Genomic DNA, 19,885 nt, shown 5'->3' on the forward strand with positions numbered 1-19,885 from the left:
ACATTTCTTTTTTTTTCCTTTCAGGGGGTACACAATATGACCAAAAACATGTCATTCTCAACACTGCCCATCAAGAGAAATCGACACAAGTTTGGGAGGCCTTGATCCTGTAATCTTGGACAAAGAATGCAAAAATACTCTGAAATTACAGCTAGAAACTTAAATAGATGGAGTAGTGTTGGTGAAAAACTGGATATGGAACATTCAATTTGAATTCTAAACAACCAGCATTCAGCCTTGAAGCACATCGTGCCTGGGAAATTTATTCCATCTTTTCAGGACCAAAGTTTGCATTTGTACTATGGCTTGTCACTGAGTTTTGGCAATTCTGATTCTGTCCCACTCCGGTTTTTTTTTGTTTTGTTTTTAAGGAGCCACTTAACAAGATTGCCTTATTAGCAAATGTTTTGTGTTACTGGAGACTTGTTAATATCGAATCTGTCTGTTTTAAATTATTCCTTAAAATGTCTTGACAGAAAAGAATGTAAACATACTAACCAAAACATTCTGGACTCATAAAAGAAGCTGAACTGTACAAAGGTGGGGAACAGTGGAAACTGAAATTTGCAATATAAAGAATAGCTTATTCACCAGCCTAAGTTCCAGCTCCATGCCTGGCATCCAGAAGGCAGCTTCATGTTTGCTAAATTGTTAAAAAGAAATGTAAATAATTTATTAGGACCATGATTGTGGTCCTCAAGATTTGGGCGCTATTATACCACACCAGGCAGAACAGGGACACTCAACACAAAGCTTTAGGTCACGTATATTCATGATGTGAGAAATCATTCAAGTACAGTCAAAATGTTTTTTGAGGCAATTTTTAAAAAATGGCAATATCTTCGTGGTACTAGCTAGTCTTTGCGTATCTGTGCCACTGGCCCAGTAAGTATTCCTTGGCCATTATATACCTAGCAGTACAATGGTGTATGGTCCTACAGTTCTGAGTGAATGTTACCTGCTTTTTGGGGGCAGATGGCCCTTTCTTACAAACTTAAAAATGTTTTCATTTGTTTTTTCATCTTTAACAATGTGATCCTTCTCTTAAACTCAAAAGCTTCCAAGAAGATGGGTTCCATCTCCAGTCCTGTTAGATGACTGTACTTGCTTCTTTTTGTGAAAGTATATTGGACCCTGAAACCCTTATCTATCTAGCTCCAGAAAAATGGATAGATAGACAAACCTAGTACTATCAAGACATCTTTGGGGTTGGGTGCCTAAAGTGAAGTAGTTGAGCACATACAACTACTAAATAGTTTACAGATAAGTTGGCCAAATTGTAGTTATATCCCTTCCTGCAATCATTAACCAGATCCTAAAATCTGCCTGATAGCAGGTAACTTCATATATAAAAGGTAAAATGAATTAAAAACTTTAAAATATTGGGGCATCAGGGTGATTTTTATTAATACAGTGTGCTAGTTTTCACCACTACAGTGGATTCTTTGCTAGACTTTTCCTTCCTCACCCCAACTATTGCTCAATTCACAGAACAATGGTGCTTATGTTCTTGTCTCTAGTGAAGCAAATCTCTCAATCTGACTCTGAGTGTCTCCTGAGTGTGGTAAAAGGCGAGTATTGAAATTTTGTCTGTGAGATTCAGAATAAACAGCCTGTCATGATAGAGGTGCAATATATGTCTGTCTTTCTTTAATAAACATTTCTTCCTGGTTTTAAGCTTTCTCTTTATTTTGAACACTGGTGCAGTCAGATCTTCTAAGTCTAACCCCTTGTTTCTGCCACCTCCTGTTAAATTTATTTCATGAATACACTCCTTTCACGTTAACTTGACTCAGGAAGGCCTAACACTTTGCCATTTGTTAGCCATAGCACAGCATGACACTAAAGCAAAAAAAAAAAAAATCAGCTGGTGGATTAGAAATAAGAATGCACAATGAAACAGGATGATGGTAAGGATGAAATAATGCTCTCTGTGTGTAGATCAACTGGAAACTGTTAGCAATTTGTTAATGGCGAATGACGCTCCTGCAACCAGCCTACTCAATACCATGCTCAGCTCCCGAGAACACTTAGGTGGACTGTGGCTTTGGCTGCTGCTCCGGCAATGAGTGAAAGTGAGCATTTTGTTGTCAGGGGGAGGAGAAATGAAGCCCGGCGGCTGCCACTGTATAGTCTGGTGCTCTCAGTAAGGCTGTGTTCATTTGTTCTGCTCTTTTGTTAAATGGTTCATCTTTAGAGCAGGGCTCCTTAAACTGAGGTCTATGAATTATTTTTTTTTAATTCTAATAACTACTTCATTATGAGCGGCGTCCCTTATGTTATGCTCTTATGGATTCCACTTAAACATTCTGAAAGAGGTTCTGGAGATTTCACTGCTGAGGAGGTCTGTGAAACGAAGATGAAGAAAATCTGCTCCAGAGAGAAAGCTACCAAGGGAGAAAGCCACACCATCATCCACCTTGATGCGTTCAAGGGACAAACAGCTGTGGTGGTTCTAGATGGAAGCTAAAAGCTTCCGGGAAGGGGGAGGGGGAAGGGGGGAAACTGCAGAAGAACAGGCAAAGGGCAAGTGGGGTGGACAAAGCCAGTCAAATAATGAGAGCTGCGGAAAGTCTTCTTCCAAAGATCCAGTGCCTCTGGCATAAAGTGTCTCACAAAGGTGAAACAGCTGAAAAAGGTTAAAACAGGATGGAGAAACCTCACACGATAAGGGCAAGAGGGGCTCGGGAGTTTTACCATAACTTATAGGCAAGGGAAAATGGGGAAGGGGGCAGGCATTATTTATTGCATAGGGAGAAAAATGAAGAACGTGTCAGAGGAAACACGCAGTTTTGGAAACACATACCTGACGGAGGTGTATGTGACAGAAGTCATGGGCAAAAAAGGATTTTCAGTTTAACCAGAGCAATGCTAAGTCAGCAGGAAAGATCCAATTCTCAGAGGACGGGGAGAGTCTACACACCTTCAAGTGAAAAGTTATGGCTCTATATTTAGAGTAATAGTGCTGGTCAAAGTACAGATGAGCACAGAGACAGGACAGGGCCCAAGTTAAAGGTTTTTCTTTGTTTTGTCACAAAAGAAAATGAGCAAAAAGAGAATCTAAGTTGAGTAGGAACTGGGCTTTAGACCAATTCTGGGATCTATCTAATGGGTAGTTAACATGATTGAAAGACTGTATGAAGAAATCCAGGTTTTTGACAGCTTGGCGATTTCATTGTGGGCACCAACAGTGCCGGGTTACAATCCCTGTTCTCATTTTAGGACCATAAATCCTATGTTGAGGTATCCTCAACTTGTCAGGGCCCTACCTCTAGGTATGACATTACGAGTGGCAAAGGAGCACCCTGGTTGGCCTGTCTCATTCCTCCACCTTGGTCAGGACACATAAGCAGCCACTGTCCAGTTCCACATCCATTTTTTATACCATTTCTGGCATACAGCTACAGTCTTTTTTATGCCCACTGTGCATGTCACTCTGCATGCATAATTTGGATTCTTTGAAGATTGTCATATTCCATAATTCACAGGTCATAGAGCATCAAGAGAAGAATATTACTGTTAAAAACATGGATTTTTTTTTTTTTTTTTTTTTTTTTTGGCACGGAGAAGCTTGAGGCTTTGGTGGAAAACATTAAGACATATGTTGCAAAACAAACAAAAAAAAGTCCTCAAAACAACTTACAGCTGTACCGTCTTTATAGCTTACAAAATTCTTTACACATATTCTTTCATTTGATCTTCAATCCTATGAAGTCAGTAGCTCACATAAGATTATCTCTGTTTTACAAATAAGGAAGCATGGTATGGTGGATAGAGAATTGGCCGGACAGCTAGAAAGATGTTCAAGGTCAGTTTTTGATCAATGTGTAAATCTGAAGAAATCTCTCATTGCTCTAGATAATTCTCTACAGTTTATAGACAAATTATGGGAAAGGTGCTACTGGCACTGATAGAGGGAGTTTCCTCCTCTAAGATATCCCTTTGCCAATGAAGGCCTGGGTCCAGCCCCCTCTCCCTAGAGATAGAAATAAGTTGTTCCAAGTCCCAGAGTCAGTGATCCCTCAGCTAGAGCTCCTCCACACTTCCAAGCTTCTCTCCCTTTCTGGCAGCTCTAGGATGTCTGTGTTAGCTCCACTGCCTGCCTCCTGCCCCACAATAGAGTTGAGGAACACTGACTCCTGCAGTCCAGGGCTCCTCCAAGGACCTCAGGAAGGCCATGTCAGGGCAGAAAACTCTACTTTTCCCTGGAGCATTCCTACTACCTAATGAATCAGGAGCTTAAAAAAAATGGAAGAAGTAGCTGCAATTAGCTCTGGTTCAGCTTTATTTTGGCAGTACTTCATGTGGGCAGTGGAAAATCCTAAGTCAGGAACACTTAAATCAGATTTGTGGCTAGAGACTCAAAATGTAAAGACATTTTCCCCCATCTCCTGAACACTTAAAACTCATGCTCATTAAACTTCTGATAAATATGGAAAATGAGAGTCAGGAAGGAAGGTGGGAGTAAGAGGGCATATGGGGGCCCACACCAAAGTCTGCAAGAAGATCTGTCGATCAATATTCAGTGTATTTTCTTTGCCTTAAACTACATTAATCACTGTCTTTCCTCGTGCATGTCCACTTTCTGTCTTCAGGAAGGCTTCGGGAACTTGAGAAAAAGGAAAGGTTTGTTCAATAACTGGTCTGACCTGTAAAATATGAGTAAGAAGACAAAGTTATTTCACTAGAAATAGGTACACCTACCAAATTCCATATGCAGTTCTAGGTTGCAGTATTAAAGTGAGGAAGAACACCAGCACACTACAGTGGGAAGCCCCAGGTTATGAGGGACCCTGTTCAAAGTTCCAGGGCAAAAAGAATACTTGTAGTCACTCACAGACCAGAGTACAGATCAGAACAGTGACCATACCTCTATTCAGATCATGTCACCTTGGAAAAACTGAAAATTTATAGACTCTAGAACTAGATCTGTAAACAGCAGCATGAAAAATCTAAAGTTTGGAACAGTGCTTCTTCCATCCCAGGAGCAAAACCCAACTTTTAAATAAAGTTAAAAGTCAAGAAATGGTTTGAAATAATGAGCAAAAGACAAAAAAGGACCTGACCATAGAAAGTTACTTCTATGACAGGGAAGATAAAAACACAAATTTGGAAGATGACAATACAATCAAACAGCTACAGCTAAAACCTCAAAGAAAAATGTAGATTAGTTCTCAGATCCAAAAAAGGATTCCTAGAAGAGCTCAAAAAATAATTTTAAAAATCAAGTAAGAAGAGGTACAGGAAAAATTGGAAGAAAAATAAGAATGTAAGAAAATCTTGAAAAAAAAGTCAAAAGCTTGGTAAAGTAGACATTAAAAAATACTAAGAAATTAACAACTGAAAAAACAAATAGGACAAACAGTCTAATGAGGCGAATCCACTGAAAACAACTTAAAAAGCAGAAAAAGATGAACAAAATTTCAATGATAAAATGGCCTTGAAAAGTAGAACTGACCAAATGGAAAAGGAAATATAAAAGCTCACTGAAGAAAATAATTCTTTAAAGATCAGAATTGGGCAACTGAAAATGAATGATTTCATGAGACACAGAGAAACAATAAAAATCAAAAGAATGGGGGGAAAAAAAGAAATGCTAAATATCTCTTTGGAAAAACAAATGACTGGAAAACAGATTGAGAAGAGAGAATTCAAGAATGACTGAAATACCTGAAAACTATGATCAAAAAAAGCACCTAGACATTATCCTTCAAGAAATTTTCAAAGGAAAACTGCCCTGATATCCTAGAACCAGCAAGTAAACTAGAAATGGAAAAATCCACACATCATTTCCTGGAAAAGATCTCAAGATTAAAACTCCCAGAAATATTATAGCCAAATTCCAGAGCTCCCAGGAAAAAGCAAAAATACTGCAAGCAAACAGAAATAATTTAAACACTGTAGTCTTATGGTCAGGCTCACACAACATTTAGCAGCTTCTACATTAAAGAAGTTCGGGGCTTAGCATATGTTATTTTGGAGTACAAAGGAGCTAGGATTACAATCCAAAATTACATTTTAAAAAATCACAGCAAAAAAGTAAAATACTTCAAGGAAAAAAAATAGACATTTAATGAAACAGAGGACTTTCAGATATTCCTGATGAAAAGACCAGAGCTGAATAAGAAAATGTGACTTTCAAATATAAGACTCAAGAAAAATATAAAAAAGTAAATGCAAAAGAGAAATTATAAGAGATTCAATAAGGTTAAATTGTTTATATTCCTATATGAGAAGATAATACTTGGTAACTCCTAAGTATTTTATCATTATTAGGGCAGTTGGGAGTAGACACACAGTGTACACACACACAGAGAGGAAAAGGAAAGGAGTATATGGATGAAAACTGACTATGGAGAACTATCTGATCTTTAGAAAAATTAAATTGACAACTGAATTTAGGACTGGGATTAGGGGTGACCTGATGGAGAAGGTGACTATTTCAATAGTTCAGGCATGAGATGACAGGGATTTTTACACCAGGAAATGAAAGCTTGGGTAGAATGACATTAATTATCTCACATAAAAGGAGCAAAAGAGCTTTTTACAGTGGAAGGGAAGATGGGCTGGGGGGGAGGAGGAATTTGCAGATAACAACTGTATCTTACTCTTACTATAGTTGGCTCAAAGAAGGAATAATAGACTCACTCAGTTGTTATGGAAATGCATCTTACCCTAAAGGGAAATAGTAGGGTAAGAGAATAAGACAAGGAGTTGATGGTGCTGATAAAAGAGAAGGTGGACTGAGGGAAGCAATGGTCAGGAACAAAACACTTGTAAAAAAGGAAAAACAGGGGGAAAGGAGAGAGTGAGTAGGATAAACAGGAAAAAATAGAAGGAAATATACAGTTAGTCATCGTGGTTGGAAAAAACTTTATAGCAAGCTTTTCTGATAAAGTCCCCATTTTTCAAAATAATGAAAACTGAGTCATATCTATAATACAAGTTATTCCCCAACTAATAAATGGTCAAAAGATATGAATAGGTAGTTTTCAGATAAAGAAATCAAAGCTTCTAGTCATATGAAAAAAATTCTCTGAATCCCTATTGATTAGGGATTAAAATAATTCTGAGGTATCATATCTCATACCCATCACACTGGTTAATACAAAAGAAAAGGAAAATGACAAATGTTGAAGTGGATATAGGAAAACTGGGATACTACAGCACTGTTGGTGGAGTTGTGAAACGATCCAACTATTATGGATAGCAATTGGAATTATGCTCAAATTGCTTATAAAACTGCACACCCTTTGATCCAGCACTGGGTCTGTATTCCAAAGAAATCAGAAAAAGAAAAAAAGGAAAATGATCCAAACATACCAAAAATATTTCTAGCAGCTACTTGTGTGAAGACAAAGAATTGGAAATTGAGGGAATACCTATTAATTGGAGAACAACTGAACAAGTTATGGTATTATGATTGTGATGACATATAATTGTACTATAAGAATTGATGAGGATGCTTTCAGAAAAACTCGGAAAGACAACAATTGGTGCAAAGTGAAATGAGCAAAATCAGGAGAACAGTGTACACAATAAAGAGCAATGATGTACAATAATCAACTGTAAATGATTTAGCTATTTTCAGAAATACAATGAATCAAGATGATTCAGAAAGACTTATGAAAAATGCTAGCTACCTCCAGAGAAATAACTGAGAAAGAGGAAGACAGATCAAAACACAATTTTTTTTTTCAACTTTCTGTTGTTTTGTTTTTGGTCTATGTTTTCTTTTACAACATGACTGATATGGAAATGTTTTGCATGACTGTATATACATAACCTATATCAAACTGCTTGCCATATCAGAGAGGGGGGAGGTGATGGAAGGTGGTACAGAACTTGGAACTCAATATTTTAAAAAAGAATGATTAAAATCATTTTTATATGTAATTGGAAAAATAAATGAAAAACAATAAATGGATAGATTGTCTTCCCAACAGAAATATAGAGTCCTTGGGACAAGATCTATGACTTCCATTACTTCTATATCTTTCATGACATCTAGCTTAGGGCAAAGATTTAATAAATGACTAGAGAATCCAAATCTCTCCAAGATATTTTTTTTGCTTTGAGTGGGATCTGCCTCAGGAGATGAGAAGCCAGAAGAGGGGTCTCCCCATGAGAGCAAGGGGTGGTGGCAGCTGGAATCCTGAAGGAGGGTCATCACACCCTAATGCCCAAGTGCTTGCTCGTTATTTTTAATGTGGCATTTATATTGTCAATAGCCTCCCTCTGAAATAAAACACTTGTTAACTTCCTCATTCCCTCTCCTCTCTAGGAATGCAGCAGAACCCTTATAAAAGTTTAAATAAAAATCGATAATTACCCATGTGGTATTTCAACTGAATAGCTCCAAAGACTTCACTGGCAGAAACAGATTTATCATAAGGCAAAAATCTACCCATGCATTTTATAAGCAGTTTTCTTTTACAAGTGTTATGCTGATTACAAGCAAGGTAACAGACCATTTACTCTAATAAGATGCATGCTTTAAGGAATTATATGGCTGGGCAGAAAATGGAAACAAACAAACAAAAATTAACCAACTATAAAAGGGTTTAATGTTGCCTGAACACACTCAGTTTGACAAGCCACAGCAAAGAGAGACCCCAACTATGTAAAGCCAGAAGGGACCTAGGAGCTCATTCAGATTGTATTGTGATTCTAAATTCAGGGCTCTTTCTACTACATCTACTACATCTTGTGTACTGCCAGATTTATCTGCAGACTCCTCCAGCACCACTACGAATCACTAAATATGAACTAAGAGTCTATTCTGTGCTAGGAACAGTGCTAAATGCCAGAAACAGAAAAACTCAAGAGAGCATAAAAAAGGGAAACAGCCCCTGATGTAAGGAAACAACAATTCTAACAGACAAGAACATGTAGATAATCAGCATTTGAGCTGAATGCTGAGGTAAAACCGAGGACTCCAAGGAACGCAGGCTTTGGGGGGGGGGGGGGGGGGAATGTCTTCTGGGGAGAGACGACAATCAGAACAAAAGAGAAAGAAGGAGGAGGAAGGAAAGAGGTAGGAGAAAGGAGTGAGGGAATGTGCAAGGCTGGAAAGGGAAAAAGAGGCCAGGTAGTGAAGTTTTAAATGCTAGACAAGTCTATATTTGGTTGTAGAGATAAAAGGGAGCAATTGGAGTTTCTTGAGTAGGTGAATGAGAGTGAAAATAGAGGAACCTGAAGTTATAAACCCGGGTTACTGGATGATGGAACCTTCTAAAGTTTGGAGGTTTGGAAAAATAGGTTTTGAAGGATAGCTCAATTGAAATTATGCCACCAGTAAAGATAGGGTGTTACAAAAGTCCAGCATAATCCCCCAGGGAATGATGAGAAGCTTACAAGAAGGAAATTTGCATATTTCTGTACAGAGGTAAAGGAGTGGGATAAAAGATATATAGTGAGTGGGTGTGTTACCTAACTACCAGTGATATTTGAATCCCTTCATATTTTAGAGAAAAGAATTAGTACTATGTGCCAAGTGCTGCACTAAAAGCTTTATAAATATCATCTCATTTGTTCCTCCTAGCACAATGTTATCATAATGACAATCCTAAGAGGTAGATGTTGATATCTTCACTTTACAGTTACAGTAACTAGGGCAAACAATGGTTAAATGGCTTGCCTAAGTCAAAAGCTAGTAAACTGAGGCTGAATTTGAACTCAGCTCTTCCTAATTCCACATCCAGCATTCCATCTACTATATCACTCCAATAGTTTTTTCCTTTTTTAAAAAATGGTATTTTATTTTTCCAAATAGTTTTCAACAATGACCTTTGTAAAATCTTGTATTTCAAATTCTTCTTCCTCCTTTCCTCATTTCCCTCTTCCAGAAGACAGTAAGCAATTTGATATAGGTTAAATATGTGTGATCCTTCTAGACATATTTTCCCATTCATCATGCTGTACAAGATAAAGCAGATCAAAAGGGAAAAAACACAAGAAAGAAAAACAAACAAGCAGTAACAACAGAAAGATGAAAATACTATGCTTTGATCCACATTCAGTCTCCATAATTTTCTCTTGAGATGCAGATGGTTCTCTCCATCACATGTCTATTGGAATTGCTTTGAATCACCACATTGTTGAAAAGAACAGAGTCCATCAGAGTTGATCATCACATGATCTTGCTGTTACTATGTAAATGATCTCCTGGTTCTGCTCATTTCACTTAGCATCAGTTCATGTAAGTCTCACCAGTCCTCTCTGTATTCATCCTGCTGATCATTCCTTACAGAACAATAATATTCCATAACATTCATATACCACAATTTACCCAGCCATTCTCCAACTGATGGGCATCCATTCGTTTTCCAGTTTCTGGCCACAATACAAAGGGCTGCTACAAACACATGGGTCTTTTCCACTCTTTTATGATCTCTTTGCAATACAGATCCAATAATGCCACTGCTGGATCAAAGGGTATGCACAGTTTGATAACCCTCTGCTGCCCCAATTTCTAACAATATAGAAAGAACAATGGACTGAAGAGACCTGGATATCAATCCCGGTCAGGCAGAGTGTGGTGAGCTTTTTCTTCTCAAAACACCGCCAGGTGATAAAAGTTCAGATCTTTTATTATCTCCAATATAGCCCGGTTAGCTTAGAGGTCTATCTCTCTGCTTGGTTCCAAGAGCTCCCTCCAAATGTCTCCAAATCCAAAGGTTTTGTCCTTCAGCCTCTGCCTCTGCTTTCTTCAGCCTCCAGCCAGCTCCACTCTTCATGTCATTCTGGTGAAATCTGACTAAGAGCCTCTGTCTGTTTCTTTTATACAAGAGGGAGGAATTGTGGGATATGAGAGAGGGGGATTATGGGTTTTCTCCCATAGTGCTCTCTGGCCCAAAGAGCTTCAAGGGAGGTGTGAACTCACAAAGTTACAAAGTTTACTTTGTGAAGCCGGCATACTTGTGAACTCCAATGAGTAAAGGTGTAAACACAAGCCTTGTATTAATTAGTCCTACTTAGTACCTCGTTTCAGGTTCTGCCCAAAACATCTTCTTGTAAGATTAGATCAACTCTAATTAGTTAGCAGTTTGTAAGGATTCCAACAGCAGAGTCCCAGAGTCATGCCATCATTTTGTCTCCTTGCTTCAGTGTCTAGCAGCATCCTATGCCACAACAGCACCTGGGCCCCTGGAATATGTTACCATGTCCCTTTCCTGATCCTGGCCATATCTACTCCCTACTATACCTGCTATGAGGTGGGCCTCCTGAGGCCTTCCAAGACATAACACTGCTTCCCAAGCCTGGAAAAGCTTGACCCTTATCATCTGCCTTTCATAAGGGATCTCTCCTTACTCACTGGTACTGTGCCTACACTCATTCAAAAATAATTGGCATCTCTTCATAATAGTGGGACAGAATCTGTATATGACAAAGAAAAATTCCCCTGTCTGCTTCCTCCTTCTCAACCCCTTGACCTTCATCCCCCTAATGTCATACTCTAGATCTGCTTGCTCCTTTCACTGAAGCCTATGGAACTCCCATTGCATAATTAGCAGACTTCTTTTCGTTTTAAACTTTTTCTTTTCTCATTCTTTTTATCTTCTGACACTAAGATTCGTTTTCCTCCTGAAGTAGATGCATCTCTGGTTCTCCTCTTTTACTGATTGTACATTTTCTCATACTACTTTATCTGATGACAACCATTTACTATTTTGTCTCTCGCTATACTTTATAACCCCTTACCCTACATTGTGATCTCCAAACGCTCTACTCCTCAGTACTTTACTAGGCCATCTTTATCCCTGCTCTGACATTATTGTCTAGCCCTTTCCAACCTCAACCTCTAGCAATGGAGAATAGTGACCATCCATGCTTCCTTTTCCTAGTGTTGATCACACCTTGTCCACTTCCAACATCTATCTTTAGGACTCCTTCTTACAAGCTGCACAACATAGTTAAAGGAAGTCACAAAACCACGCTGATTGACCAGTACAAATTTCAGTTACCCAGTCTTAACTGGGCCCTCCCTGCAGCAAGGTTCTCCTATTCCTTCCTAATTGATCCTCTATCTTAATCACTACAGAAGCCATTCCATTTCTTTCCTCAAGCTTTCCATAATACATCTGCTATCCACTGTCTCAAATGAGAACCCTTCCTTGTCTCTCATTAAACGATTTGAGGCTATTTGCCAGAGTTCCCTCTTTTCTCCTCATCTCCATTCCTAACACCACCCTCATTCCCTATTTCACTACTCCCTCCAGTCTCTGATGAAAAGATGCCCTTTCTCCTTGAGAGGGTCACCTCTCTATAGTCTCTTACTTGCCAAATTTAATGGCCTATTCTTAAACCTTACCTTGCCTGACCACTTTTCCATTTTAAACATCTTTTCCTCTCTGGTCTTCCTAATACCACTATTATTGCCTGGTTCTCTTCCCTACGTGACTACACTTTTTCAATCTTTGCTGAACCTCCATCCAAGTCACATCCACTAACTGTGGACTAGTGGCTCTGCCTTTGTCCAGCTTCCTTTTTTTCACTCTATACCCTGTTAATTGTTGTGCTTCCATGGGTTCAATTATCTATGTAGATAATTTTCCCCTTTACCTCTCCCTAGAAATCTCTGGTTTTCTTCAAGAGAATTCAATTGCCACCTTCTGTAGCAAACTTTTCCTAATCTCTTAAATTGCTAGTGCCTTTGCTTTTGAGGTTACCTCCCATCTACTGAGTATGTGTACCCATTTATGCATGTTTTCTCTCCAATTACAATGTAAGCTCCTTGAGGGTGGGAAAATTTTGGGTTTTTTCTTAATATTACCTAGCACTTATATAGAATCTAGCATACAGTAAAAATGCTTGTTAATTGACTATCTCAGGAACTAAGTGCGGCGGAGGGGATCTTGGGCAAGTCATATTTTCCCTCACTCTTAAAAAAGGGACAATAATATTTATACAGTTTACCTCAGGAGATTGTTCATAGTAATAGTAGTTGTTGTAGGAGTAATATCTGCAAAGCACTTAACAAATGTTATCTCATATCATCTCATAACAATGTTAGGACAGAGACATTATCTGTACATTTTGCAGTATTATCAGTATTATTTTGCAGTAACATTTTGCAGATAAGAAAATTTGAGCAGAAAGAGATGAAGTGACTCCCTCAGGACAATCAGTAAATTTCTATGGCCAGATTTGAATTCCGATATCCTAATTCCAAGGACTGGATATATTGTGTCACCAAACTGCCAATGGGAACTACTGTCACACTAAACTGTCTATATTAGTCCATTATGCCAGATTATCAGAATATTGTCCCATTCAGAAAAAGAATTCTTTCTAAAAAACAAGAAATAATTTGTTCTTAAAAATCAAAGTAAAATTGTACAAGAGCTGTTTTTTATATTTATGTGAAATTTTAATGAAAATTTAATGAAATTTTAAATTTATATAGCACTTTCAAATCTGCAAAGAGAAGATCATGTATCATTCAACAGAATCATGGAACATTCTAGCACTGACTTGAATGTGAAGAGTCACCATAGACTGCCCTTTGTTTTCCAGAAGCTATTCTTCCTATATGAAGATCACCAGGGCCCCAGAAGGCACTAAGCTGCTAAACTAGACCTTGTTACTAATGACAGATTGTTTCCCCAAAATAAGGACTGATTATAGGGTAATGTACTTGGCATCAGGACCCTGGGCTCTAGTAGAGTTTTTGCAATTTAGGAATCAGATCTTGGATGAAGACATGGGGAAAAAGGCTTTGGAGTAAGAAAGATCTATGTTCAAGTCCTGTCTATGACTGGCTATAGATCAGTGAATAAATTATTTAGCTTCAGAGCCCCAGATAACTCTTAACAATACAGATTGAGTAGTGGAGGGAATTCTCCATATTGATGGAATCCCAGTTCCATATAGCCCTTCTTCTTATCTCCTTAATATATACAAGGTAAATCACCTCTTTGAGATTGTTTCCTTATCTATAAAACAGGAATAACCACAGTTGCCCTACTATCCTAATAGGATTGCTGAGAGAGTAAAACCAGATAATGGATTTGAAAAAAGTAAACTATAAAATTCTCGACGTTCTAGACATCAGCAAACCTACTATATGTGAAGTACTGTGTTAGCTGCCAAAGATGGTTGTTGTTCAATTATGTACCATTCTTTATGATGCCATTTTCTGGGTAAAGATACTAAAATTGTTTATGCCTTTCCTTCTCCAGGTCACTTTACAGAGGAAGAGACTAAGGCAAAAGGGTTAAATGATTTGCCTGGGGACACATAGCTAGTGTCTGAGGTAGAATTTGAACTTAGATCCTCCTGACTCCAGGCCCAGTTACTCTATCCACTATATCACCTAACTGCCCAAGGTACCCCCCCAAAAAAAGTCCCCGCCCTCTTTCAAGAAAATTACATTCCATTGTGGAAGACAACATGTACACATATAGATATGTAAAAAATAAATGCAAGGTAAGTTTTTTTTGCGTGTGGGAAAGGCACTAACAATTAGGAGGACCCAGGAAAGACCTCATGTAGAAGGTGACATTTGACGTGACCTTTGAGGGAAATGGGATAAACAAGATTGTCATCTTTGCTGCTCTATTATTAGTTGTGTCTACAGGAGAATCCAAACAGATAGTGAGTGAAAACAACAAGGCACAAGAACAGTCATTACTGTTAGAGATCTCTAATACTTGGGGGATACCAAATGTGTCCCGCAGCACCAGGGATCTCTTAGGAAGATCCCTAAATCCACTTTGTTGCTCCTTGGAACACCATTCACCAATGCTGTTAACTGCCTACGCTCCTCCACTACATCCTGTTCGAAAAATTATGACCTGCTCTCAAACCTTTGGCTCTAGCCAACATGAATACTGAACTGATGATACCAACAATTTAGGGTATTAAACACTTTAATCTGGATGGCTGATCAGGTCTATTGTGTGACTACTCCCTAAAAAGGGCTGACCATGAGTCATTTAGCTTTTCCCATAAGGAGCAAACAATGAAAAAATTCTTCCTGTTAACTGGTGAGTAGATGCCACTGTTGGACGACTATATGATAACAAATGGAGATTAACTAGATAATGAGACAGAAACTATTTACAGCCACATGCATCAAGCAGGGAGTCCAGAATACTTGTTTGTTAGGGACAGAGGGATTAAAGTGAAAATCCAGGCCTAGGAAGAGTGAGGTGACATACACTGAAGTATCATTTATCTGATGACACTGCTATAGCTTCTCTAATGCAGGATACTCAGGGCAGGGGAGGGGAGGGGAGGGGGAGGGTTGAGATTCATAAATTTAGAACTAGAAGAGACTTCAGATCATTTATTCCAATTCTTACATTTTAAAGATAAGGAAACTTGAATTCTAGAAAAAGAAAGCTTCTTACCCAAGCTCACATAATTAAAAAAGCATCTGGATCCAACCAATTGTTGTCCAATTGTTTCAGTTGTGTCTAATTCTTTATGACCCTATTTGGGATTTTCTTGGCAAAGGTACTGGAATAGTTAGTTATTTCCTTTTCCAGCTCATTTTGCAGATAAGGAAACTGAGGCAAAAAGGGTAAAATGACTTGCCATGGGTCACACAACTAGGAAGTTTGAAGCCAAGTTTGAACCCATGAAGATGCATCACTTTGCTGAGTGCCAATCATATTTTCTGACATAGTTCATCTCTCAATATATCATTAGAAGGCCTGTTATATAAAAGTGGTTTTATCCTTGCTAAGTACCTGCCATACCTAACACAAGCCCACATTCAAAACATGCTAAGTGGATTCTATATATTTTCTCCCACTTGCCTTTACTAAATAAAATATGAACAGAGGCATTACCTATGATATGGATAGTCAGTTTAAGACATCCCTTTCTATGCCAACAGAAAAGAAATTCTCAGTGACTGCTCAGCAATACTACTGTGGTGTGGTGCTCTCTAGTGTTTTGGATTTTAAGGGGGAGGTGGAGAGAGTAGAGGGGATTCCTCTGTTACCAGTCTGGGAAGGATTGTAAAAAGAAAAAAAGGAGCTCTCAAAAATTCACTATATTTTTCTAACATTCCATAATCTGTCCAGTTATTTGGCATACTGGGTACATAGTTTGCTTCCAACTTTTTGCAATGCAAATAGCATTACTATCTTTTAGTGGTGGCAAAAAACTATAAACAAAGTAGGTATCCATTGATCAGGGAATGGCATAGCCATTCCCTAAGCAAACAATAGTATGAATGAAATGCAACATTGTTATTCCTTAAGAAATGACAAGTGATTAAAAAAAAAGAGAAGTTTGGGGAGACTCATGAAATAATGCAAAGGGAAGTAGAACCAGGAATCAATATACACAAATCACAACAATGTAAACACAAAGAACAAAAATACTCTGAAACTAAACACTATATAATTATAATAATCATGGATGGCACCAGAGAAATGCTAAAAAAAAAAAAAAAAAAAAAAAAAAAACTCCACTCCTTCCTTTCATTACAGAGAAGGGAAACTACTTTAAGGAAACAATATATAGTGTTAGATATGGTCAATGGCCTGGCTAATTCTTGTTAAGCTGGCTTTATTTCTTCTTTTTAAATTTTTTAGTTCTAAGGGATGCTTTACTAAGTAGAGAAAGGGAATATATTTGGAAATGATATGACATAAAACCAAAAGGAATCAATAAAATGAACATAAATCCAATGGCCTTTAAAAAAAAAAAAGGCAAGTTGTATTACTATGAATATTTTTGGCTATGTTTTCATATGTGTTTTTTTTTTTTTTTTTTTTTTTTTTTTTTTTTTGCTGTCACTAATTTTCTTAGGATGGAAACCTAGTAATGGATTTACTGGCTCAAAGAGAGTAAACAAATTTTTTCTTAATAAAGTATACCCCAACTGGGGTAGTGAATAGAGCACCAGCTTTAAAGTCAGGAGGACCTGAGTTCAAATCTGACCTCAGACACTTAACACTTCCTGGCTATGTAATCCTGGGCAAGTCACTTAAACCCAATTGCCTTAGCAAAATAAATAAATGAAGTATCCCCTCCCCAAGCCTAACTCCCTAAATGGTTAGAGAAGTTCACAATTCTAGCAGTAAGTTAATAATGTCCCTGTTATCTTACAGATCTATTTGAATATTGCTATCTTTTACCATTTCCTTGTCTTTCCATAAATCTACTTGAATTTTTCTTTCTTTTACCATTTTTGCCAAATGTATAAGCATGATATGGTTCTTTTATTAGTTTCAATTTGTGTTTTTCTGATCTTTAATGATTTTTGATCTTTTTCCTCTCTATGGTAGCTGATAGTTTGCAGTTATCCTTCTGAAAAGTTTTTTCACATGTGATGACAATTTATATGTTGAAGAAAATGAACCCATATTTCTCAACTTTTGGGGGAAAAGGGGGGGATGAGGAAGGAAACTTTTCTGTCTTCCTTCACAAGCAATTCACTTAACATTCACTTGTGTTGGAAGTTCTTAGAATACTGTATGTAAAATTCTCTACTTCTTTATTCTCTTCAAAAAATAGTGTTCTGCCTACACTACACCACATTATGGTGGTCTGTTTGCTTCCACTTTTCATGAGTATGCAAAAGCAAAAGGATCAAGTACCCTGTGACAAAGGGTTTCTTGGTACTTTTGAGCATAGGATAAAAATCAACTCAATTTCTTTATTTGACTCCTAAAAGTACTTGTAAAACTTTCCTTCCATTTAATTACTACTTCTTCATGATTTCTGCTTTTCTGTTCAGTGAGAATGTCAATATGATTCTGGTTTATTTTCTACCTAGGGTATCATCTCACTGTAAAATGTGATTCTTAAACTTCTATCCTTCTCTTCCCACTGATACTATGTAGGCACAAAAGGGACATTTTGTATTTGTTCATATTTAATGAGTTGTCTAAGCCAAAATATTTACTATCAAATGGCCAACTTTTTGGAGACTCTTTCCCAAATTAAATGACTAAGAAAAAAAAATAACTTCTGATCCCAGACTAAATACCCTTAACCAGATGAGAAAAAAAGGAAAAACTAGACCCTGAAGCACATCTCAATGTGGCATCTGATTTCTCATCAGCTTTCATAGCCTTGAACAGATATAAATGAGATGCTGCAAAAGCATTAAGTCAAAAGCTTAGTGAGATTACACTTTTCTTATGCAGAACAGAGAATCAAAGATAAAGCAATAATATCTACTTCCTGTAGCTCTGCTCCAAAAGATGGGATATTAGGACAGTCTTTCCTTCCATCATGTCTCCTTTCAGCCATACTATCAATCTCCTGCCAAGATTGATAGGTAAATACAGAGATGTCAATTTTCTTCTTTGTTGTATAAACAATGATTTCCAGGTAGAGAAAAGCCAACTATGTTTTGGGTACAAAAGAGTAGACATGTAAGCATGTTATGATCTGAATACTTGGCAGGAATCAAGACAAATTTGAAATGAATTGGAGGATACAATCCTCTGATCACATAAAATCACGGAATTTTAGAACTGGAAAGGATTTTAGAATTATCATCAAATCCAACACTCATATATATAATTCTAATTATGCAAGCAACGATGGTGGGGGTCAGAGGCAGGAATGAACCTCCACAATAACTACACTCAAATCACATAAAGAAACATAGTTCCTCTCAAAGACTAAGGACAGTGTAACAGTTCATATTGAATATCAGAACAGAATCCTCACATAGCACGAGACTGAATCCACATACATGTTTCCACTCTGTACATATAAACTTGAAAGATATTCTGGAAAAGGTGCTCAGACTTGGAAAGCAAGCCATACTATTTGGAAACAGGAGTTAACCATCTTTTACTCTGTAGCTTCTTAGCTTGAATGAAGTAAGCCTAAATGCACAACTTTTAGCTATGATTTTCTTCTCTTTCCAAAGCTTAAATGCAAGTATGAAATGTGGTGCCAACCAATGCAAGAAGTGAGTATTCCCTGAGAGCCTATCTCACAGAAACCTTTAAAGTGGTTTTGGATTTATCACACTGGGTTTCTTTCCTATAGTCCATATTTCACATGAAGAGATAAACTATCCAGTCAAAGGAAAAGTCTTGAAAAAAGATTTTAAAGTTAACCCTCCAGATAGTCTGTCACCAGAAGATCTTAAATAATGGTGTTTACATAGAAGTGTCATATTTTGACATTTATCTGACCTGTCTAAATATAGTTCAGATAAGTATTTCTGGTTGATGCCTCAAGAATTATATAAAGGCTAAAGAGTAAGTAACAATGATTTTTGAAACTCAGAGCAGCTATAAAAATGGTTTTTGGTCTACTGCTAGGCAATCTATCCCAAGGTCAATAAAAAAAGATCCCATTTACACCAAAATATTTATAGCAGTTTTTTTTTTTTTTAATAGCAAAAGATAGGGGGAAAAGATAGCTGTCCATGGAGGAATGGCTAAACAAGTTTTGGTATATAAATATAATGAAATATTATTATGTTGAAGAAAGGATGAATATGAAGAATCAGAGAAGCTTAAGAAGACTTCTCTGAATTGATGCAAGGTAAAGTAATCAAAGCCAAGAACAAATCAGACACAATGGCTATAATGTAAATGAAAAAAATACAACAAAGCAACTGAAATGGAATACTGTGATAATAAAATGACCAAACTTGACATCAAACAAATGAGGAAGTGCACTTCCCCTGATTCTTTGTAAAGGTCAGGAATTGTTGGAGTGACTTATATAACATCAAACTTTTCCAATATGTTGGTTAGTTTTAATAGACTTTTTTTTACCACTTATTTTTTCTTCTTTGTGATAAGGCTCTCTGGAATGAGGAAAGAGAATGGATACTTTGGGAAATATACATAATATAAAAGTAAAACAATGTCATTAAATTTATCTAGAAGAACAGCTTTTAGCTATCCTACCTAGTGATATTCAGGTTAAATTATAATAAATGAAAGGT

The 19,885-nt window shown here is 37.3% G+C and overlaps 2 protein-coding genes across 4 annotated transcripts in view; one reads left to right on the forward strand and one right to left on the reverse strand.

Annotated features, from left to right (window-relative positions):
- The window catches only part of CRYBG1 (crystallin beta-gamma domain containing 1), a 79,059-nt gene extending 77,389 nt beyond the window's left edge, over positions 1 to 1,670 (forward strand). The window contains exon 21 of the mRNA XM_051997473.1: positions 25 to 1,670. Coding sequence (XP_051853433.1) covers positions 25 to 113 — 89 coding nt within the window. The 3' untranslated portion in view covers positions 114 to 1,670. The remainder of the gene's footprint in view (positions 1 to 24) is intronic.
- Positions 1,671 to 3,639: 1,969 nt separating this feature from the next.
- The window catches only part of RTN4IP1 (reticulon 4 interacting protein 1), a 62,973-nt gene continuing 46,727 nt past the window's right edge, over positions 3,640 to 19,885 (reverse strand). For all 3 annotated transcript variants that reach the window (XM_051997467.1, XM_051997466.1, XM_051997468.1), the window contains one exon: positions 3,640 to 4,649. In XM_051997467.1, the coding sequence (XP_051853427.1) occupies positions 4,542 to 4,649 (108 nt within the window). In that variant the 3' untranslated portion in view covers positions 3,640 to 4,541. The remainder of the gene's footprint in view (positions 4,650 to 19,885) is intronic.

This window comes from Antechinus flavipes, chromosome 4 (genome assembly GCF_016432865.1).
Source record: "Antechinus flavipes isolate AdamAnt ecotype Samford, QLD, Australia chromosome 4, AdamAnt_v2, whole genome shotgun sequence".
NCBI lineage: Eukaryota > Metazoa > Chordata > Mammalia > Dasyuromorphia > Dasyuridae > Antechinus > Antechinus flavipes.